The sequence below is a fragment of the Alligator sinensis genome, unplaced genomic scaffold (assembly GCF_000455745.1).
Source record: "Alligator sinensis unplaced genomic scaffold, ASM45574v1 scaffold111_1, whole genome shotgun sequence".
NCBI lineage: Eukaryota > Metazoa > Chordata > Crocodylia > Alligatoridae > Alligator > Alligator sinensis.
The window spans coordinates 2,692,405-2,716,636 of record NW_005841875.1 but is presented as its reverse complement, the minus strand read 5'-3'; the positions used below and the strand labels follow the sequence as shown (position 1 = coordinate 2,716,636).

General features: G+C 41.7%; 1 protein-coding gene and 1 long non-coding RNA gene across 4 annotated transcripts in view; one reads left to right on the top strand and one right to left on the bottom strand.

Moving 5' to 3' along the window:
• The first annotated feature begins 43 nt into the window (after positions 1-43).
• On the top strand, positions 44-18,470 carry LOC112549156. The gene is made up of 3 exons (XR_003092494.1): positions 44-138; positions 6,754-6,845; positions 16,670-18,470. It is a non-coding gene; the product is annotated as an uncharacterized LOC112549156 (long non-coding RNA).
• A 198-nt stretch (positions 18,471-18,668) lies between these two features.
• CDKL3 (cyclin dependent kinase like 3) overlaps positions 18,669-24,232 on the bottom strand; it is a 28,442-nt gene continuing 22,878 nt past the window's right edge. For 2 of the 3 annotated variants that reach the window (XM_014527860.2, XM_025196057.1), the window contains 4 exons: positions 23,852-24,174; positions 23,397-23,547; positions 21,803-21,965; positions 18,669-19,152 (listed from right to left, as the gene is read on the bottom strand). In XM_014527860.2, the coding sequence (XP_014383346.1) occupies positions 19,136-19,152; positions 21,803-21,965; positions 23,397-23,547; positions 23,852-24,174 (654 nt within the window). In that variant the 3' untranslated portion in view covers positions 18,669-19,135. Of the gene's footprint in view, positions 19,153-21,802; positions 21,966-23,396; positions 23,548-23,851; positions 24,187-24,232 lie in introns of all 3 variants that reach the window. The other variant, XM_014527863.2, reaches the window with a different exon arrangement.

Here is a 24,232-nt window from a genome sequence, read left to right as displayed (position 1 = left end):
TGCGCACTTGGAGGCTTAGGGAGGGGGAGCGGCTGGGAGGAGTCGCGCGTGCGCCGTGCTGTCGGTGCGGTGGCGCATGCGGCGTTGGGTTGCTTGGTGGGGTGGGCAGCAGCGCGAGCCCCTGGAGGCCCTGCCCAGGTAGGCCGCCCCCCCGACCCCGCCTGGAGGAGCGAGGAGAGAGGGGGGGTGTCGGATCCAGCGGTGTGGGGCAAGCGGGCTCGGTCTGGCGCCACACGGGAAGGGGCATGAACCTGCCCATCCAACTCCACGCTGCAGGGAGCCTGGCGGGGAGGGGAGGGGAGGAGGCCCGGCCCAGCCCAGCCACACCCAGGGAAGGGGGAGGGGAAGGGTCCAGACCTGCACGTGGCTGGGGGTGGGATCATAGCTTGACGCCTAACCCAGCAGTGCAGGGGGCATAGCCATGGCCTGGCTTCCACCCGCTCGGGATTTTGGCAGCGGGATGGGTGGCACTATTGACCCCCCCACCGCCAAATTTCCTGACCCCTTCTGCAGCCCCCCAGCTTGCAGGCAGGAGGTGGAGCAGTCCTCGTGGCTCCGTCCAGGGAGCCACCCCCGCACTCGCACTGAGAGCGTGAGCCCAAGCAGCACAACTCCTCTCTAGGTCGCTGGCGATCGCTGTGCTGCCCCAGTGGCTCAAATTGCAGATCTTGGTCATCATGATTGCCCTGTAATTATTTCTTTTGAACTGAGCCATGGATAAAGAGTAGATCTGAGCTCCAAATTATTGTTTGATGACCAGCCAGAAGAACAGCCCTCTGACTTACGACGCAATTGGTTCATGAAAAGCCGCGTCTTCAGTTGAAACATGGGGACTCGGAACCAGTTTTCTCATAGGGACGGTGTTACCCCAGACTGGGGCAGAGTGGGGCTATGGGAGGGCTGCAGCCACCCAAAAATTCACCGTAGCCCCCACCGCCTGCCTGGTGCAGCCCCGGCCCCACCTGTCCCACCCCACACAGATCCAGGGACACACACACCCCCCCGCATGGTCTCCTGGACTAGCGGCAGAAACCGCTAGTCGAGCCGCCAGACGAGCGGCGGGAGCCGCCACCCCCTCCTCCTGGTGCCATCAGCCCTGGCTGGACAGTGCGTGCCCCAGCCCCGACCCCTCCCTCACTGTGGGGGACATTGATCTCCCCTCCCCCTCCCCTTCCACCACTTACCAGCTACACTCGACCATCGTAAAGATGAAACCAACATTGAAATGGGGTGTCAATTTATAAACATCATAAACGACATTCATCGCAACTTGAAAAGTCTTAAGTCGGAGGCTGCCTGTAGTTCATATTGAGTATCAGAATATCAGAACCCCTGAAACTTCTCTCCAGCATTTTGATTTTCTTGGAGGACCTAGCAGCCTATCAAATTAAAACTAGTGTTTCATTGGAAAAATATGTGGTATGAATTGATTAAGTAGATCAGACACTAGATAATTAAGAGTGTAATTCTGCACTTGGATTTCTTCCATAGGAGGCACAAAGACTGCATTCAGTATCTGGTATTCTGCTTCTAGAAATGATTATCTGATGTTTGAGGGGAAGGTTAAATAATAAAAATAAATGCTTACTTTACAATGTTGCACACAGTGGTGGGGGTTGTTTGCACCCACCCAAAGGAGTGGTTAGGTTGTATCCTGAAATAGGAGATGACAATATTAATTCATAGCAATTAGCATGTGAATGGGAATCAGGCTTCCATATATCTTATGTGTAATTAAGGAGATCAATCTGCTCCAGTTGTCAGAATGAGTCAACAGAGTAGTCCTTCACCTTTGTACCCAGTCCTAATGCTTGAGTCAGTGACAAGTGTTTCATGTTGCTGGCATGCTTTAAAAAAAAAGGTAAATCAAAGTTGATTACACTTCTATTAACATGAATAACTATTGAGTTGTTATTGGTCATGATTATTCAGCCCCTTTTAAAAACCTTCTACAGTGCTAGCTAGCTCTCCAGTGTCCAGAAATGAATTCCATAAGATCATTGACCTTAGGTGTATTAGTGCTTGTAGTAAGATGTGTCATACTAGCCAAACTGCAAGCTCCTTGCTACTTCCTTTTTTATTTTATTTTTTCAAAATAAGGGAGATAGAAATCTACAGCTATGAAGAATGGCAGAAACGTTTATATGCAGTTTATTGCAGACCGTTCCATTATAAGATTTCTTGCACTGCCTAAAATATCAGGTACTGGCTTTTTAATGGAGATTGGTTACTGAATTAGTTGGATCCCACTGTTCTGACCAAGTTAGGCAATCCCTGTGCTCGATAACAGGACCATTTCATATAGAAAGTTATTTATGAGATGCGTTTGTCCCCCTCATATTGATAAAGACATTTAAGATTTCCCTTCACTTGATCCTTCTGTACAAATATTCAGTCCTGGTTATTCACCAGGATTCTTATACTTGTCCCTCATGAATCCTGGTTATTCACCAGTATAAGAATCTCAGTGTCCATTCAAGACTTAAGTGAGGCCAGCCAAGGGATGAACCCCATAATTAATGCCATTAAATCTTACCAGGAGCACACTGCTACTACATATGCAGCCTCCTGTGTCTTTGACTGCCTGATGACATTGTATCCCTAAGGCAGCCTCAAGTGGCTTTCTTGAGAGCTGTCATAGTGCAGATGATATTAGTCCCTGTGACACTAGTCGTAGTTATACAAAGGGTAACGTAGGTGATGAATTGTAAGAAGTATGAAGCTTTCAGTTTTCAAGGATGAGATGCTACCCAGTGAGAAGTCTTGTTTTGCCTGAACAAGAGAAAGCTAGCGCTGGCAGCTATCATATTGCCAGCCTGAGAGAGAAAGCAAATGTGTGTATATATTCTGGACCCCTCGAAGGCATTTCACTCTGCTGCACATTAAGTATTAACAACATATAGGATATCTTGCAATAGCAAGTGGGGATGCCTTGTGCTGAATCTATTCAGTCCTACTAAAATGAATCCAGAGAGATGTGAAGGGCATTTGTCACCAGTATCGTCCAGCTTAATACACTATCTCTTTTACTCGGAACGAAATGATACTTCTTGGAGAGGTTGTGAGATTACGCAGATTCATATTCCACTAATATGATTACACCAACTGTATGTCTCCACTGAGGTACCTTACACTATTACTAAGATGTCTCGGTGTCTTTAAGAGATTAGCAGATGATGGGGGTGACTCCACGTTAAGAAAGGATTAGTTTTCGTAAGTCTGATTCACTGTTGTCCTGCATAAAAATCAAACCAGTACATAGCAAGTGCAAAGTGCAAAATTCTGCATTCTGATTTGATGTTTTTTCATATTCACTTCAGACTGATGCCAATGACTTCACAAGGTGAAGGCAGTAGAGAGTTAGGCCCAATTAAATTATGTTTGTGTTAGGCTTAGACAACTAGTTTTAAAGCATTGGCTTTGCTCAGAGTCAAGGCTCCAGCGAGATGAATTGTTAGAAACAGTCGTATTTGGCAAATGATATTCATTATGCTAGACTTTTCCCTGTAATATTTACTTTAGTATTTTTCTGTCACACATCAAGGGAGGTGTGTTGTTTTCTTTGAGATACTAGAACTAAATCTATGGTATGAAAATTAAACAAATGTAGCATTTGTTAGAAGTATAATCATGTGCTTCACTTAGGAGGAAAAGTATTTCCTTTATGTGACTTAGAGACTTTTCCCAAGTCTAATAGAGTTGATGAATGTTTTCATTAGTGATATTGCAGAAGTGTTTAAGAGTATCACAGTGACTTGTACAGAAGTTGCTGTTATGGTTATCAATAGCCACCAAGGCTCAACAGACTTTGTAAACTCTCTGTTTCACCCCATAATTAGACCCTCAGTAGTAGGCAACTGTCAGTCCTTCGGGATCATGGTGTATGTGAGAGAGGTCACCTGGACTTTCAACTTGTATGCCTTGGCAAGAGCATGGAGGAGTGGAGGCTGCCCAGACCTTTTACCCCCATCCTCCCCTTTAGACCATTGAGACAGAATCCAGAGGCCAGACCAAGTCCAGATGTTCAGTGCCTCAAGGGCTGTAGTTAAGTGCATGTCCTTGCTTGTTGGTCTAATAAAAGATATCAAATTCACCCAAGGAACCTTGTCTGCCTATGTCCTTGCATCAGTATCTCTGGAAAACATGCAAGACTGAGGAGAGCATAGCAAAAGCTGAGCGTTAGATGCTTGTTGCCTAAGTATCGGGGGTCATGATCTGGTTACATTATGATCAAATTGGAGAGAACTTGGAGCAATTTCCCTTTCATCTGTAGCACGAGGCATGATTTCCCTGCTGAGATAATCTGGGCATAGTTCCACTAATCCATTCCCTTCCTTTGCAGGGCCTGAGGGATTGGTGTTACCTAGGCTTCTCCTATAGTTCGCCTACGATGCATACTTTTGATTTAAACACAGTAGCCTACTTGAATTAAAGTCTTTGGGCTTAATATAGGGGTATCTGTATGAAACTTAATAGTCTGTAAAATGTGGACTGTTGTATATTGATCTCTTCTGGCCTTAAACCCTAAACTACTGATAAACGTAATATAACAATACGAATACCAAATTCTTGGCTGATGCAAGTCAATTGAAGTCCACAGCATTGCATTAGAGATTAATCTAGGTTGGGTCCACAGCTGTGGAATAGAAACAAGGAATCTGCTGCCATCAGAATCTTGCAGTCAACAATAAGCAGAAATAAGGGCCTGCAAAGGAAAGACAAAGGCTATCAGGCTGCAGAAAAGACTGCATGCAGCAAACAGAGTATTAAAACGGGTGTTTTGCCTTGCTCCGAAATGTCCTATAAAGTTGTAGCAAGCCCAGGCCCCAGGGGCAGCCGTTCCACCCCCTGGTGGCCAAGGGGCTCCTACTCCCCTCTGGTCTCAATCCTGTCCCTTGATCATTAGGTGGGCTTTCTTGGCCCATCTGTGCCTTTACGGCCTGTTGCCTTAAGACTGTTCATGGATTCTGACCTCCCTGCAGCCATGCTGAGTCTGGGTCTGAGCCATCTTGGGTCTGAGTTTCAGAACTGCTGAGAACCCACATTTTCTTCCAAATCACATCAGGAAATCTCTTGAATAAATCATACACTTTTCTTATTCATTGTCACATTCTTTCTCCCTAGGTATGTTAATATTTCATCTTAGAAAACATGTCCTGGTGCACGCAGTATGTTCCCTTGGTTGTTTGCAGAATGCTTAGATAGGTCTAAATACAATAATCCTTAGCATTTATGTAGCACTTTCAGTCTGGAAAATACTTCACAAAAATATCTGCAAAAGCCTGACTGCACTTCTGTGATGGGGGTCAATAAGTGTTGTTATTCCATTAAAGACATTGGGGTACAGAGATTAATTCATAGATTGTAGAGTCGGAAGGGACCACAATGGATCATCGTGTCCGACCCCCTGCCCCTGGCAGGAAAAATGCAATGGTGCTTAACTTTTTTGGCTGGACGGGTGGTGGTGCCCAGGCTGTCCACAGACTTGATCCGGTTGAGTGTCCCAATCTGGCATGGGAAGGTCGCAGCAGGGCCCCATCTGGCTGAACAGAGGGGTCAGGGGCATCCCGATCCCAATCTGTCCCCACAAAGGGAGGGAGCAAGTATAGCCCAGCCCCAATCCAGCACCGTGTGGGAAGGGCGACTTAACTCAGCCCTGTGGGTGGGGAGGGAGGAGGGGGGAGGCTTGAGCCAGTTCCAGCCCAGCCCCATGGGTTTCATCCAGCTGCGGGGATGCGGGGAGGAGGCATGACCTGGCCCCAGCCTGCTGCGCGGAGCTTGGAGTTTGAGAATTTGGCAGCAGAGGAGGGTGGCCATATTTGCTGCCACCATGCCCCTGCCACCAAATTTTCTGATCTGTGAGGAGCCCTGAGGGCTGGGTACCTATGGCTCTGTGGGCTGCAGATTGAGCACCCCTGGGTTAACTGACTTGCCATAAGCCACAGAGGGAGGCATTGTCGTGGATTAGAGGCCCCAGTTCAGGAAAATGGGCATATGTTCAAATCAGTTCCTATAGAAAAAGCATTTATGCACATGTCATTGTCTTGACAATCAGTGCCAGAACACTAGCTTTGCTGGCCTTTAGTCTCACACTTAAATTGACACCCTTCATACCATTAATGCTGTCTCAGGAACAGCTTTCCCGTTGTCTGATCATTCATTTCCACAAGCTGTTTTTTTAAGCTCATGGGACATAGAACAGATCATGAATATAAACAGACCGTTGTCATGGAAATAATATGATGATACAGGTTTTGTTGCAAGCAGCGTACACTTGGCACTTCCCACATGCCTTGTACAGACAAATCCTACATAATCTTTCCTGTGTTCTGTATGGAATACGTCTCTGTGCTTCCTGCCCACACACAAGGGAATGACAACTGTCTCTGATTTTGAAACAGCCAACTGGAGAAATAGTGTAGGATTTGTAGGGGATAAGTCCTTAAATGGAGGCAACATCTTAGCTAAGGAGTTGTTCTAGTCATGTCTCTAATCAATCTCAAGCAAAATGCAGGGGCTAAATTCTAGCTAGATCTGTGCAGTTGTTAGTATCTTCCCTCCCCATTGTGTGGCAGCATGTGGTCCACAAGGTGACCCCAAGGAGAACAGTTAATGGGGAATAACATCATGACGACCCCACTCTAGTACATGCCAGGAAGTCTGGGGGGAGGGGTCACGTGCTGCACTTGCAGGTTTAAAGCTTGTTAAGCACCAGTCTCTTGGGCATTCAGCTTGTGTTTCTATTCTTTGTAGGTCCAGTCCATTAGAGCAGCGCTCTGCAGCAGCTGCACCTTCACAAACTTGCCTCTGGGGCTACAGAGAAGAGCAAGACACAGATTGCCCCAGTAAATACATTTTTTCCATTTGGTTTGTTATCTGTAACCTATTTTCTCTATCTCTTTGTCTTGTACCTAACAAAGAATGATAGACAAAGAAAGGTTCCCAGTTCAGAAATGCTGGCTTTGGCTGTTATATGCTGATTTGGCTTTATGTTTTCTCTTGGATTCCTTTCAAATTATATCAGGGATGGGTTTTTTTTCTTTCCTTCTCTAGGAGCTCCCTTTTCAAGTGACTCCGATTACAGAGTCATTGTCTTTAGGGCTCCCATCTGGGCAAAGAGATCTGTAATAGATTCTGCTTCTACACTGGCCACTACTTATAGCTAGAGACCGACTTAATTTGTGGTCTCATGGAAACCGCGAAATCCACAAAATCAACGAAAATAAATAAATAAACTGTTGGCTCCCCAGTGGGAGCCAGTGGTCCTTGCTGCCAGGAGGGCAGCCGACAAGATGGTAGCTGCCCCCTTGTTTGTCCTCCCTCTGTTGGCGCCTCTCCGTCAAGCAGTACCGAGGGGCAAGGCAGCACAAAGGGCAGCCAGAAATCAAGATTACAATGAGCTTCTCACCCCCCACCCTCTTCAGAGCCTCTCTGCCTGTGAAATCGGCTGTGCGCCCTGTGAACAGGTGACAAAAAACCCTTTGTAGGGCCACAATTTAATTATGTCCCTAGTTACTGCCCCTTCCAGATCAGAAAGCACCATAACCAATAAACTCCTTCCAGAGGTGGTGCAATCGCCTACCCTGGAGATCTTCAAGAGGAGACCGGGCAGTCACCTGACCCCAGCAGTCTTTCCTGCCTAGTGCAGGGGGCTGGACCTGATGATCTTGCGAGGTCCCTTCCAGCCCCTAACATCTGTGAATCTATGAATAACCAACATTTTTAGTTTAGAAAAGTGTAACCCTTAAGTCAGGGGTGGGCAATTATTTTGGGCAGAGGGACACTTACTGAGTTTTGGCAAGCCATCAAAGGCCGCATGACAGGCAGCCAGGTGCAGATTAATATTAATTTTCTAAATATTTTAGGGGCCTGTGGGCTGGATAGAATGGCCTGGCGGGCCGCATCCAGCCCCCAGGCCGCATTTTGCCCACCCCTGCCTTATGTTGTGCTGACAACACTACTGTTACAGCCTAATGACTCTGAATAATAGCTGGGGCTAATGTAAATATTGACTAGGAAATGTTATGGTCAAGTGGTGGCTGGGATAAGGGAATTTTCCCTTAAAACCTCCTAAAGCAATTCCTAACCAGTACATCTTCAGTTCATGGGACTGCTTCTGAGAGGAGCTGAGCTTGTGCCTCTCCTACAGAGTTTACCTAACCTGCATTGAACTGCCAAGCAGCACTCCATATTGAGACCAGAGAGATTTCAGATAAATCCTGATATAGTTTCCATATATATAGAGAGAGAAAGGGAAAATAGATTTTAGAGGCTATTTATATTGCTGCTCAAGTACAAAGGAGCACATTGATACATTCACAGATCTTTTCCTACTGCAATAGATGCTGAAGCTGTTCTTTGATCAATATTGTAGTTTTGCTCCAGTGTGTCTGACAAACACACTACATTCTGTTTTATTACTAAGAAGGAATCTCTCATTTTAAACAAAAGGCTGAATTGGATTTCAGTGTGATGAACAGATCCAGTCTGCTACATTTTACTTTTTGGCCATTGTAATACTGAATTTCCCTGCCTAGCATCTTGGGTGTTATAAATAGGTAATGATGCAATTAGGATAATTATTATGGTTCTGAATGTAGTTTGCATCCTTACATAACAGGATGTTCTAACCCAAAAGCCTTATTATAAGGGTGGAGTGGAAGAACAGGCTGTAGCAACCTGAAATTATTCATGTATCACAGTTCACTTTATGCAGAATATAGACTAAATACACCTTTTCATTTTAAGAAAAATCAGGGTGCTAGCTTAATGCCTGTGCAGGGTTAGCATGACTGGCTCAAGGCTGGCACTAAGAAATCAAGTATTGTCAAGACATCATCTTCTTCCCGACCTGCAGAAAGCCCCGTTAGTCTGCCCAGCACATTGCCGGAGCAGAAACTACTGGCCATGCCAAGACATTGCCCATGCAATTATAAGTTATTATAATAAATAGATGCACCATATAAAGTGAAATAATGAGGCCAGATAATTCAGAGGAAGAATGCACCCTGGTAGAGTGGCAGAAGCATGTAACAGGTCCTTCCTCACTGCACGCAGAAACTCACCTTGGGTTCCCTGACCACCTCATCCTCTCAGGTCTGTTAACAGCTGGTACATCTTGCCTCAACTTTCTTCAGACCTTGAACCTGGAGCAGGAGGCAAAGCCCTAAGAGGACAGAGGAGTCAATTCTAGGAACTGAAGAAAACCCTAACTCCTTAGTGCCCTGGCTGACATGAAACCCTTGTATCTTCCACTTCAGTTACAGATAGCTGTTGCTGATTGGTTCCTTGCTGTGTCCTCCCTTCTCCATCAAAATCTTTTTACTTTCAGTGTCATTATTCCTATTCCTCTCCATTTTCTTCATTTCTACTCATTTTAGTTTCTTTATAACCCTTCCTATTCCCCCCTTTCTCAATCTGTTTTGATGGACTGGCAAGGTAAATCGGGAAGTCTCATGAACTCTGAAAACATTTGTGTGCGCCAAAGGAGCGTTCTTTCCATAAGTAGTTATTCATGCAAATATACTTGACAGTAAAAATGAACCATTACTGAACTGGTGTACAGATCCATTTATCTAGCAGTGTGTCAGCAGTTGGACTTACAGGGTTACCTGGTTTCATCAAAGGCAGCTGACTAGTTTGACTGCAGTTAGGATTCTACCAGTGTACTCCTAACATCCGCTTTCAGAAACATGATGTTGGAGTAAACTGCTAGTGTGTGTGCAGAGAAATTCATAGCCCTCCCCCCCCTGCTGTCTTTTATCCCCAACTTAGCTTCAGTTTATACAACACAGCCTGTACGGGTCCAGTGCCTTGTGTTGCATTTTTGAAAGAGAGAACCTATATAATACCCACTTGCAGAACATCTAACACAGAGGTGGGCAAAATGTGGCCCGCAGGCTGGATGCAGCCCGCCAGGCCATTCTATGCGGCCTGCAGGGGCCCTAAAAATTTAGAAAAATAATATTTAACTGCCCCTGGCTACCTATCATGCAGCCCTCAATGCCTTGCCAAAACTCAGTAAGCAGCCCTCCACCTGAAATAATTGCCTGCCCCTGGTCTAACATGTAAGAGTTGAAGCCCAGATTACAAATTCAAGAACCAGAGCTAAACTAGGGAGCCCAAATCTGCATTTGACTCCAAGTCTGTTGGACTTCCAGGAGAAGTAAATCTCAGTCATGGGCTCTACAGAATAAGAGCATCCTTCTTCTAGTCCTCAGGTTTTCAAGCACAGACACCATTAACTTAACTGATGATGATCTTACTTGGTGCAACGGAACACAGAATTGGTTTCTCAGCTTGCTGATATCTAGCATGATTTTTACTGTTAATCTGTTCTCTCTCTGTCTGTCCACGATGATTCATCAGAATGGTTTCTCCATGTCAGAATACAAACCAAAAAGATCAATGAAAATGATCTTTCCAAATGACAAGAGTGTTACTTTTACACTCTGAGAATCCGTAATTGTACAATAATACCAGGTGCACTGTCTGGAGGAGGAATTGGTTTCAGAGGGTTATTATTACCGTGGGCAATTAGAGCTCTCTGCTAAATTGTAGTTCCTGTAATTAGCATAGATGCATTAGGGGATGTATGAGTGAGGAGGAGATACAGGGTCCCTTACAGCAATATTTTAGCTTATTCTTCATTGCCCAATTAGCTACACAGTGTGGGAGGGACAGCCATTCGCCAGCAACACACAGGAGTTTTTCTACCAACACGGGTACTTTGGTTTTAGGTCTTGGAGATCAGTGGGATGCTGCATAGAAAGTTTAGTTCCCTGACATGCGATTCCCATTTCGCATGAAAAAGGATCTAACTAAAAAACTGACAGTGTTCTTTGGGAAGAACAGACTGACTTGGTCCAGAATCAGCACCACTGAGAGGACTTTGATGCCTATAGCGGCAATTCCTAGTCTCAGTAGAACAGCAGTGTAGATTTAACAGCCTCTGTCTTCATTTTTAGGTTGCAATTGTGCATGTGAGTAAGGCTAAGCACATGCATGCACATGTGAATGACTGCAGAAATGCATCCTCGGGGAGTTGCTGTTTTGTTGCCGTTTTAAAAAGGCTTAGTTATAAACCAAACATAAATGTTGAATTGGGTATGATTTTTATTGAATTCCTTTGTTTAATCTGTATGGCGGTTATTTATCAAATGGCTAAAATAAAGTCCATGAGGATAACTCAAACCAAAATAACTATTCCCCTAAGTACTGTGCGCATCACAGATGAGACCCGTGTTATTTGGCAATTCTGTAACGATATCAGATGCTTTATATGGAAGTGAGAAATTATTTCAGTTGAATTACTATTCAGGGAGGGAAGCAGAGACCACTACATTAGAAATATTTTTTTTGTTTTATATATGAACCCCAAATATGAGAGCAATACAGTGAATTGCTAAAATGGGTTTTCATTGCAGTTTACCCCACACTGGGAGGTACAAGAGTTTGCCAGGATATGCAGGTGTTTTTCATTTTATAATATACTGGAGGTTTGATCATAACTGTAAGAAATATTTTTTCCTTAAGGAACTCTTCCAGCATTTTGCTCCTCTGCCAGGGAAAGTGGCATTGGTTAGTAGCTGCTCATTTCACAGTTACCACAAGGGAGTGTTAGATGCTGACTCCACTTTTACCAGAAGTATGTTGCACACAGGCTTATGAAAGTTGGTTTTGTTGCCATTAAATGTACCTTTAAGAGAGTGTCTTTTACTCACTTACGACACTTCTTTTTGTTTACATTTGAAATATCAACCTACCATTATATCTAAGTTTTATTCTGTTCTTTCCAGAAAACTAAGGCACTTTCAGGTGCTAAAATTCTAAGAGAAGTGGGTTAAGGAGATGCGGTCCCTAATGATGACCAACTACAGTGATAGCTTATTGCTATCAAAGAAAAGCGGGGCTGGAAGGAATCTCTGGAGGTCATCTGGTCCAACTCCCTGCCTGAAGCAGGATCATCCCTATTCAAACAATCCCATACGATCCTTATATATCCTCTTACTAAAACTGCACAGTCAACCCTGTTCCACAACCACAAGGCATAACACTAACCTGCCACAGATATACAAGCATTAGGGCAGAATACCTAAACTCAGCTAAATAGAGTAAAATACCTGCTGCATCAGTTCAACCTTTTGTCTTTCTGTGATAACAAAGTAAGTGCTACACAGATAATTATGCAGGGTGATTGTTTATATCTCCTATGTGTAAAACAGAAGAGATCCCTACCGCTGTACTGCATTGTTGATTCAATTCTGATTGGGAGAGAAGAAACATTAAAAGCTGGAAATTAAATTCAGCAGTGGTGCAAATTAGACAGTCATGGTCAGTAAAGGACTTTAAGGAGCCATGAGTGTCTGAAGGGTTAAGGTGATGTGACAGGTGGGAGAGATGGATGCAAAATAAATCATTTAATGGGAATTTGTGAAGTTTCCATGAGAGTATGTAGGTAGGACGTCCCTGCCTCCTGCTTTCTTCTGAACTATTGACATATAACTTATATGAATGTAGATCTTTTTACGTGCGTGTGCCTCCAAATATTATCAGTAAATCCTACCACCAGACACAGCAGAAAACTCTGTATGTCAATAGGGTCAAAGTTAAAATAGGCTAACAGAGGCCGGGATATTCCAAAGAATAAACAGTGCTTCACCTTTTCAGTATTTGTGACACTTTTCACTAAGACTTGACTGAAAAGCTTGATTTCCAGTTTTATTGCTTTGGCAATTTTTTGCTAAAATGTTTACCATGTATAGGTGCAGTTTTTCTCTGCCTGTAAATTTCCTTTTTCATGGGTTTTTGGTTGTAAACTCTGCTTACTCTTTTAACATGGCAATCCAATTTGGCAACAGTAGAAGTTTCTGGTAATATAAATTACTTACCTGGACTTTCAAATTAATATATGATTTAGATTACTGTAACAAATAACTTATCACCACAATGTTTCCTTATAAATATAATAGGAAAATGTATTTTATGAAAACAGTTCTGAAATGGATTTCCTACTGTAGACATGGCACTTTCTTAAAAAAGAAAGAATTGGTTTCTAGCTCCTGTTATTCTGCATTCCCATTAAGTGTGCATTCAACTCCCATTAATTCTACATTGTCAAGAGAGAACCATGACAGGATTAAAGTGTTCAATTTGTTCTAATGTAAGAATAGCAGAAGCTTTATATAAAATCTGCTAGAAAGACTTCATGTCCTATTTACTGCTTATAGATTCCTTTGAGATATACATCTAGAGAGCAGTCCAAATGATCTGACTGAGGAACAAACGTGATTATTATTAGAACTGGGTTTCAGAGTTCAGTTCAATCCAGCCATCACAGTGCACCAAGCATACATAGCATCTCCGATCTTGTTCTGACATTCTTCAAATGCGGGTATCAGGAGTGGGAAGATTGCAAACAAATATTAAAGAATGAGCAAGGCATCCCATAGCAGGCACATGAGGTGGATTGAGTTATTTAATCTGGCACCAGAATATACTTCCTTAACCAAAATACAATTGGAGTTGGATGACTGATCAACTCTGTTCAGTCAAAACTCACTTCTCTGTTCAAGGATCCTATTTATTTTCTTGTATTTTTAAGGAAAATACTGAAGGTAGCTGATTTACTGCCTTAAATAAACTTGGTCATTTTCTTATTAAAAAGTTGATTCCCAGTAAGCTAAGTTACAGTCAAGGAAGATTGTTAAAACAAAACCAAAGAAGTTTTATTGCCATTAATACTTAAAAAAAAAAAAAAAAAAAAAAAGGCAGGATCGTGTCGCTTATTATGTTGACGTGGAGGGCTGTTTAAGGTGTAAATGTCTGATCCTACGTGTCTGCGGTGTGGCCTTTGCTTATTACACCTCAGTGGCATCTTCTGCCCAAAAGGGGCCTATAGTACTTTGTGGGCTACAAGTACATTGATTCAACCCACTCAAAAAGCAGCTGCTTCTAAGCTGTTTGTACCCAACAGCTTACAAAGAACAATTTTTCCAACTATTTAGTTGGTCTAATAAAAGGTATCACATTTCCCCAAAGAACCTTGTCTGCCTACGTCCTTAGACCAGCACAGCTACAACCAACAACCCAGTTTCTAACACAGGACAACAGGATTTCTAGGCAAGGAAGTGACTATTTATCCACTTCACACTCAAGGAAGATTTTTTTTATTTTTAAGGCTACTCCAAAGCAATGGCTTCTAGTAGACTGAAACCCCATACATAACAGATGTTTGCAGGCTGGAACATAAAACATACCTGTGCATCTAAATCACTTTTGGTCTGCTTTTTATGATGCAACTGTGAATTGTGCTTATCTTTTTGTAATTAAAGTGTGGAACAGATGGTGAAGACTTAAAGTGGTGCATTCATTAAATTAACAAAGTATGCTTATATGTTAATTTTATATAATGGGAGTTTTGCTTCAGTGAAACAGAACTGGAACGAGTCTCAACCTCGGGGATTGCTTACTATACAAGATGCTTCACTGTGAAAAGATTCCACTATATGTCACTGAGTCAGACTCTGAATATGTGCCAAATACCAATCATATGACCAGCTTAATGGAAGAAGGGCATTTCTTCATGCCAGTATGTATCTATCACATGCACATCCCTGCTAACCTAAACTGCACCAAATTCCCTCATAGATCTGTGGCTTTTGTGTAGAATAAAGGGAAAACAATGGTATCTGACTAAATATTTTAAAAAGCAAATGAGGGAGCTGTTGTAGAATTGAAACCAAGTATAAATGAACTTTTGATGCTTATAATTAAAATAATCATTACTAGTAACACATTTTTCTCCTAAAAGCAAGGACACCTGCAGCCTTGAGATTCAAGTAGGAAGGAAGCCAGTTCGAGGAGGCCAAATTCTGATAGTGATGAAGTCAGTGGATATTTTTCTAGTGGTTAAGTTGGGACCAGTATCAGGCAAGTAATCTGCAAAGAATTCCCCACTGGCTAATCCATAGAGGTGTAGTAGCTGAGATCCAGATGGGCTCATTCACCCACAAACTCCTTTCCCTGCCTGGAGGCAAACACCAGACCCTCCAACTAAGGGGGTTAATAATAAACAAGGGGTATAGAAAAAATATTTCCTGAAGACATTTGAAAATGCTACATGATAATTTTAGAGAACTCATTTTAAAATGCTAGTTTTGAAGGGCTCAACACAGGAATGTTAAAACTTTATTCATAGGATAAACTCTCTGAAAACATTCTTGTAAGGGGCAGGCTTGTCACAATGCCCCAAGAGGAAGCTGGGAGATATAAACTTTCTCCAGGTTTATAGAAGCTGCTTACTGAAAGGTTACCATCTTTGACCGCTCATTTGAATTTTACAGGCCTTTTAACTTACACCTAACTCCAATGGAGTTTCAGTTTGTATAGCTCACAGAGGAAGACACAGCAGAAAGCAAAGTAACGTATTTCACAAATAGCAGTGGGACTGTGTTAAGTATTCCTGGATGTCAGAAAGTGCTTTTCTTTCAATTAGAAACTTGTCTGCACTAAACATTTTGGGGGGACTGAATGCTTCTATTGAAAAAGCCTGAAGCAAGGTTTTGGCAAGCATTTCACGATAATGAAGCTATGCCCAGCTCCAGCTATAAATGCATAATACACATCTCCCAAGCAGCATAGCTTTGATCTGCATTTATCTGCATACAAAGGAATCTACTCCCATATGCAGTCTTTAGGATGGATGAGCTCATGAAAAATGGCACCAGAAAGCACACACAAGACCCAGAAGTGCGAATTTATCCCTGGCATAATTCTTATCCCAGTGAAAAAACATTACAGATTAATATATCCCAGTGATTAATGAGAAAAGAAATGAAAGGGCTAGCCACACTATCTGCCTTTTAATTATATTTCTTTTTAACTCACTGTAATATCACTACTGCATTGTGTTCTGTAGAAACAAGTGAGAGGACCGTGAATCAAACTAATCTCTGCTAACCTCAAAAAATTGGTTCAATTTTTAATAATGCTGTGTTTATCTGTCTGGTTCATGTGGAGAATAATAAGAAAACATTTTATTAATATGTACTTCTTATTTGTTATCTGGTCCCCAAGGTTCCCGAATCAATATATAAACATGCACGAAGTTTCACAACACTGTGGTAATGTAGGAGAAGTGGGTCGCAGGGAAGTTAAAATCTGCTGAACATCTCATGTACTATCTGTGCCACAAAAAAGAGGAAGTAAGATTTAGTGGATAGAGCATGCAGCATTGTCTTACTGGCCCTGACACTTTACTGCTGCAGGACGTTGGGCAAATCTCTTCATCCCTCTGTGCCTTCATCTCCCCCCTTGGCCAGTCAGGCATATTTCATCTGTACAACACAGAATAAATGGCGCTGATTGAAGCCTCTGTGTGCCACTAAACACAAATAAGGAACCCTGTTTTGTGCTTTAACCACTACACTGTGCTGTCCCTGTTCGTAATCCAAGGGTCCTCCTTTTCAGATAAATGTTCACAAAATATAGATGTCGTTACTAAATAGAGTTTCTCATGTGGCATCAGATGCTCTTTAAATTTAAAAAAAAAAATCAATCTATAGGATAACTAGCAGCTGTATACCAGTGACTCACGGGAAGCTCCCAGTTCTGAATTTTGAGTGGATATTTGTATTCTGATGTAATTTTGTCTCATCACAACCTGCAGGAGCTCTGCATGAAGCAGCACAAAGAACACAGTTACCCATCCCGTGGTTTCTGAGCCAACAAGCCTAAAATACTTATATTAGAAAAACGACTATTTTGTTAGAGCTGCTATTTCATTTTTGGAATATACTCTTCCTTTGTGAAAGTTCATAGATTGCAGAAGATTCACATTTGAAAAATACAACTCTTGTTACCAGACCCTCAAGAAAAAGCAATACAGGAAAGGAAGTGTGTTCCACTTATTCAGAATATCAGATTTCAAGGTAATTCCTGTCTAGCATGGTGCAGTTCTTGGATTTTTAACTGCCAGATTTTGATACAGGAATCATTTATGGTTCCACGCTATGCAACACCATATGTAGAGATTAACACCGTAATGCTCATCCTTCTTCAGAAACAAATAGGGAAGGAAGGAAGAAGTAAAAATGTAACACCTTTCAGAATACAGCCTCTAATTTCTTGTTAAATCTCTCTCAAAGAGATCATTATTTGTAATTCTGTGAGTTGGAACATGCTTGTAGCTGTGACAATAAACCTAATAAATGCTCTTGAACAGGGTGGTTACTTTCGTATTACTCACACAGTCCTTTTCTCAACTGTACATTTTTGCCTTGAGGGATGTGTCTGCCTTTCTCCATGACGTCTAACCGTATTGTTGTTATACTGGTTAGCTTTGTAGGGTGGAGGTAGGTAGAAACTATACACACAGATAGCAATAACTTAATTTCTTGAGGCCAAAATCTCTTAAGACAGAGACTCATAGGTTATAGTCATTATCAGGTCCTGTCAAAATACTATATTTAAACACAACTGGGCAAACTCAACACCATTCCAGATGAGCCCAAACATTAACCCTCTGTGGGAAAGCTGTTTTCAAATAATGCCTATTACATAGTGCTTTTCCTCAGTAGGTCACAGCTGGCTTTGCAGAGGTCTGTATGTCATTTCAAGGTGGGGAATCGGATCTGAAATGGCAAAGTGAATTGGTCAAGATCATCCAACAGGCGAGTAGCAGGGCCAGGCATCAAACTTGGATATCCTGTCTAGTACAGCCACAGTAACTAGAAAACCTTTGATTTCTTGTTCTTAGAGCATGCACTAACTCCTTTTTCCTCCAAAGACCATGTTTTGGAGCCTCATAGCTGCCACTTTTTCCTCTGAAGATCTTCAAAGTATGTTGTGCTGATGTCAGGGATATAATGATGCAGCCAGGCACTCAAGGCACAGGGGCTGTGGTGACTTAACATTGGCCACCAGCACAGTCACACAGCTGCCAGTGTTTTTGTTGTCCCCCTCTCCCTAAGTCAGTGCCCAGGGTGGTTGCCTGGTCACCCCACCCTAGTTATACCACTAGTTGATGCTCCCCCAATCTTCTCTAGTATTAGGCATCTTAAATCTATGGCTTTGGTCCCCTTTTCTAAGACAGTTTCTTCTAGATTCGGCAGCAACTATCACCCCAATCACTATGCATTCTATTCCCCAAAGTGCATTTTGGGGCCTGGACAGGCAATGCCCTGGGAAAGGTCTTGCATCCAAATAATCCAAATCCAAAACTCAGCACAGTCCCTGGCTCCTGCCCTTCCTATGCAAGCCCTGCATATGGGAATGTCAGGGTTCAGTGCTGGGAGGGTGGAGGGCAGTGGATCATCCTGCACACACAAGATAGGAATTCGAAAGATGCTGGCTACACCCTAGTGAGGTTACTACACATTTGGCTAAAATAAATCTGCTTTGGGCAACAGATTGTGAAATTTATCTGCACTTGTGTAAAGATGTATACCAAAGCTGAGATAACCCACAAAAGCATCTGTTTCTTACCTGTTGTATCAAGCACATTCTCTGCACTTAAATTTGCCAAGACCTCACAACAGTTAGGGTCTCACTGCTGCTTAACAGACTTGCATCAAGGCACAAGGTAATACAATGAGGTTGAATGGGCCTTGATGCATTTACATTTTTGTTTAATAGGTTAAAGCCAAATAATACTCATTAACCCAATTTTAACTGTTTCCTCCAAATCTACTTTTTAAAAATATTGCTGCTTGTCAATGTTCAGCAATCATTATATTAAATAGCCATATCATCAAATAGACACTTTTAATAAACATCCCATACATAACCAAAGTTGACTCTACTTTCCTTGTTTGGTTTCTTTTCACTAAATATTTTATTGCCAAGTTTTCTTTTTTACTTGTCTCCTATGCGGTATAAAGACAAAAGGAAAATTAGGGACCTTATAAAGTGGTTTCATCTCCCAACACATACTGGAGGAAGGGCATCCCAGAAACCATTTGCTGGTTCAGTATTTACAGATTTTAGATGTTGAAGCTACTGATTTGCATGAACAGTATGAGGAAGTCTGATGTCCTCCTGTTTATTGTAGTCTTAACAGTTTGGGAGAAAGACAGAAGCAAGGAATAAAAGGTAACCCTGTATTCAGCCAGGTAGTGATGATCCAACAGCTTTCCTAGTGGCTCCAGTGACCTGGAAAATACAAATTAAAGTAGGTTAATGGAGACTTTGAAATACATAATAAGAAAAAAGAAGTAGGGCAGCAAGAACCAGGATGTGATTCCTAATTCCTGTAATATCCAGAGCTGTTTCATAAAAGGATTCCAGCTCTCAGCCTTCACGCTCTCCTCCAATCTAGATGGCTGAGTTCTACTTGTCTTACCAAATCAGCTGCACAAATGAAATTTTGAAATATTTGTAGGCATCTAGCAATACAATAGCTTATTATAAGGAATCTAAGGGTCAACAGATAAACCTAAATAGTACCACATTGAGGTGAATGGAGCAGGCCCCATGTAGACAAATCTCCCATCAGCTTCAAATTAAGGTTGTGGGGGTGGCTGTATAATTTCTTTCTGCTACTTATTTTTCCTGCTCCTGCTTCCTTCCGCCCCCTTCACATGTAATTTACATTCAGTTTGCACGCCCACCAAATGCCAAATTGATTCAAATTGCCCCGCACCTCTTGCACCCACTTATACATGATGTGAAATTTGTTTACATGCTGCTGAAGATGACCACAATAACAAAAGCAGGACTGGCACCAAAGGAAATAACAACAGCTATGTTTAGGCTATTATAATCTGTTCGTTTTGCCTCTGTCTCTTGAAGTAGACTTTGCACAGATGCATACTACTGTTGTCAAACCTGCAGTATCATGCAAATTCCTCAGACATATCTCTCCTGATTCCATTAATCCATGGGTTAAGACCATTCAGATATGCATATAGCAGAAATAACGTTAAAATATCAGGATTCTAATGTTTCTTTTATATACCAAAAGACCAGATTCATTTTATGAACTGTTAGTTTGACACCTATTTGACTAAAGCAAAGTTTTGTAATAACGTTTCAAAACATTAGCAGTGTATGAACTGAGCCAGACTTATTATTCTTTCTAAGAATTACATGCCTAAAGAAATATTTATTAAAAATGCTTTCTTGTCTGAAAGCTTATATGTCAGTTTCAGCTTAGGGTGAATTTTATGGTTCACTAAAATATAGAGGTTGATAATCGACAGGCTACTACCTATAGCATCCCCTGTAGATACTGTAATAGTACTACTGAAACTAGTACGTGGTTGTACTCTATGTAGTTGCAGGAAAAATAACCTCTCTCTCTTTTTAACGTTAGTCTTATTTTCATTAAAAGTTTCCTAGCCCTTTTCCATTAGGGAACATATGTCGCCATGTAACAGCATCCTGTAAAAACCTGCTGATTTTCCCTTAAAATAATTTATCAATGCTATGGCCAACATATTATAAAAATCTCCAGGGAAGAATATATGTACACTTATGAAATGTATAAAATCATAGTATTGTATGAAAGTTTCATAGAAAAGCAGATATTTACTGTACAATGGTTTTGCTATCTCTCAGAACACATGGTAATATACTGCTTATTCTAAATTTGGCAGATTGGTTTTATTTTTATTTCGTATATTTCCTGTATTCTAAAAATGAAACTGAAAATTAGTGGACTGGCTACGGCTTCTTTGTCCGGCTACCTTCATACAAACACAATTTCCCTGCACAAGGTGCTACGAGTGTTTGCAAGCCAGTGTGATCTGCTACAAGATACACCTTTAAACCTGACAGTGTTGCTTCTAACCATTATCAAAAACTTTCTCCACTAGCATGAACCGAATAGCTATAGAGGCTGCACACAGCGTGAAGGCCGCCAGTTGAACAGTGACATGCAATATATTGTTTTCAACGAGATCTTGATTTTAGTTTATATCCAGTTGCAATTACAGTGACTGATAGAAATGAAAAAGAAAAGAATTGTCCTCATACTTGTGCAATGAGTCAAGAGCCCTGCCTACTTGACCTCCCAACTAAGTAAACAATATTAATTTACCTCTTGCTTTTCTGGATTCTGATCCACATTTAGTAAAGATGGTATTTTAGATGCTTCAGATTTTCTTGATTCCTTCTTCCACACTTTTACCTGTTTAACTTTTACAGACAGATACCTAATCATTTCCTGGCTTCATATTTTTAACTTCCCATGTGCTCCTTCACTTTCTTCTGTGCTTAATTCAATTACTTTGGAAACAACGATGAACCCAAAAACAAAGTCATACTGAAGATTCAGTGTGAGAATAAAAGGGAGGTAGCATGCCAAAGAATGTTATGCTGCTGGACTGAATATGAGCAGTTTAATTCAGGTTCTGATTGATTGAATTAAACCTAGATGCAAGACCTGTTGCCAAGGATTTGCATTTGGCTACACACCTGCTACTGGTCACACCGGTCTCAAGAAAACATGGTAAAACCACTAAAGAAAGCTCAATTGTCTGGTATCTCACACACCCAGAAATGCAAAGAAAATGAAATGACGGCTCACAAAAAAAATCCAAACTATTTTTAGGCTTGTTTAGCATGTCAAAAACACATCATCATTTTAAATGGCTATTCTCATTTTGATCCAAAATTTTGGGAATTGTGGAACATTACAGCAATCGAAAGATCACATCAGTGCCCAATCTTATGAGGTGCATTTTTTTCTCAGCATTTTCTACCCAAATTACATATTGGTATTTAGTTGTCAGTTAACTAATATCTTCAGCTAGTACCTGCTGCAGATTTACAAAATCAAAAAACAGTCAGTGTGTCATACCTTCCATGCCTTTGAGATCCTTTTGTTGCGGTGTTATTGGCAGCTCTGGGAAGTGAATGTCTCTTTTCTCAGATTTAGAAATATTACGTTTCTTTCGGTGTGTGTTGACTATTGTATCAGTCTGAGAAGCTGGATCATACAGCGTGACTTTTTCTATTGGAGTCTAAACAGAAAAACCACAATATGCCCAAGGATAGATGTAGCATGGCCATTACTTACCATTACTTTACAATTTTCAAGAGGTTAGTGCCAGATAAACAGACCAAAATAAATTAAAACGTCAAAGTCCAAATTCAATAAAACTCTAAAAAGATCTTCATACACTACACACATCGTAGGTGACGTGTAGGGGAGGGTGCAGGACATATGCCCCCGCTAAAATTGGCTGCCAATGATGCCCGCGTCACCATCTGCGGACGGTCGCTACCCGCCACCCCCCCTCTCTGCTGACACTGCCACGGCCGCCTGCAGGCGGTCCCTGCTCACCACTGACGCAGCCCTGCTGCTAACACCACCGCCAACGACTATGGGGAGTTGCTGTGGTCCCCCAGCCTCAGGAGGCATGCATGGCTTAATGACACACAGTACCAGCTATGAATTATGTAATGTTCATCTTTCAAAAAAGATCTAGCATACCATGTCTCTTGCTTCTCTGCAAACAGTGGTATTAAAAAACAACAGCACTAGTCACCTAGTACTGTTTCACCAACTTATAAAGATGAAGAAAGGAAAGTCTCAAGAATGTACTTTTCATGCCAAAAAGTGGAGCTGTCAGAATTAAGTTCTTTTATACTAATTAGATAAAGCTTATTATAGAGAAAACAATACTAGTAAAAACAATACTAGATGGAAGTGTATAACTCTTTCATAAAAATTGGGTAAAATCTTAGCTCCCTTGAAGTCAAGAGCAAAACACCCATTAATGTTAATATAGCCATGACTTCACCCACTATCCAGTTTCTTTGCCTTGTTGTGTAGAGTCATCCCAACACCTGGGAAATCTCCAGAAACCACCTGGCTTGTCCTTAAATAAGCCATCATTGTAATATTTTTATGCCATTACAGCACGTCAACAGTAGGGATGTGAAAAGTTAAATGATTAATTGTTTAACTGATAAGGCCAGTGATGGCAGGTTAGTTTACGAGTTATCGTTTAAGGCAGGGCAGGGCAGAGCCTGGCAGGAAAGGTGGGGGTGTGTGGCACGCAATGTCTGTGGCCGGGGGGGTGGGGGTGTGGAGACTGGTACCCATAGCCTGAGGTTAAAGAGGAAAATAGTAGGGGGCCTAACGACTCATCAATTTAGCAATTAGCTGCTGTTCAAAGGTATTCCCTCCCTCCCAGCCAGGGGCTGCATGTGGTCTGGCTGGGCTTGCCACCACCTCCTCCCCCTGCTGTCAAAGGGCCCAGGGAATGGCTCCTAGCAGCAGCTGTGTCCAAGCTGCTGTTTTATCGGTTAACTGTTTAACCAATATCATTATAGAAGGTTTTTTAAAAACAATATTTACATCCCTAATCAAAAGGAAAAGAAGAGAAATAGATGAGGGCATGAAATCAAGAAAGTCTATGTTTAAATCTTTGGGTCTGTAAACATACTTGAGTCACAGGTCCATCATCCTGCCTGGTTTTTGGACCACTCTGTCCCATTGGTTGCCAAGGGCTCCTCCTTTTCTTTGCTTTTTCAGGAAGCCTATTCAAATCAGTAGTTTTATATACAAAATAATTTGTCAGTCCAGTGCTGAATGTCCTGGTTATATAAACAATGTATTTGAAATTAGTTGGTGGCAGTATGTGTTTGTCATCAGAGCATAGATAGTGTTTATCCCGGTGTTTTGCAAACTGCCATATAATACTAATAAAGAATACATTTCAGATTCAAAACATCTCACCAACATTAACTAACTTGTGATAATGGTAAAAAAAAAAAATATTATCCCTAGTTCACAAATGAGTCACATCTGTCCTTTACCTAGCCCTAGGAAGGCAACACATTAATGAACCAATTATTCATTTCAGTGCCAACTGTCTACCACACCAAAAAAAACACTAACCTTGTATTGGAATGGGGGAAGTATGAATTGAAGTTTGCCGCAATAAGGTTCCCACATACTGGATTGATGGGAGGCATTGTTGTACAAAGCACCACAGGTGAAGGATCTTCCTTCAACATGCCGGGATCATTGCTAGCTGTTGCATCAGCAATCATAGGCTTACTGTCTTGAGGGAAACTTAGAGGAATCTGTGAGGAACTGGTCCACTGAGAGACTGCATCTTCTTGATCAGTCTTTTTCATCTCTGGAATCTCCTGTTTCCTTCCTTTCACCTTAGCACCCTTTACCTTTACACCCTTGGGTTTTTTGTCCTTTTCAACATCCTGGAAAAGATACTACATCAAAACACACAGACACTTTGACAGAAAATGTTGCTAATTT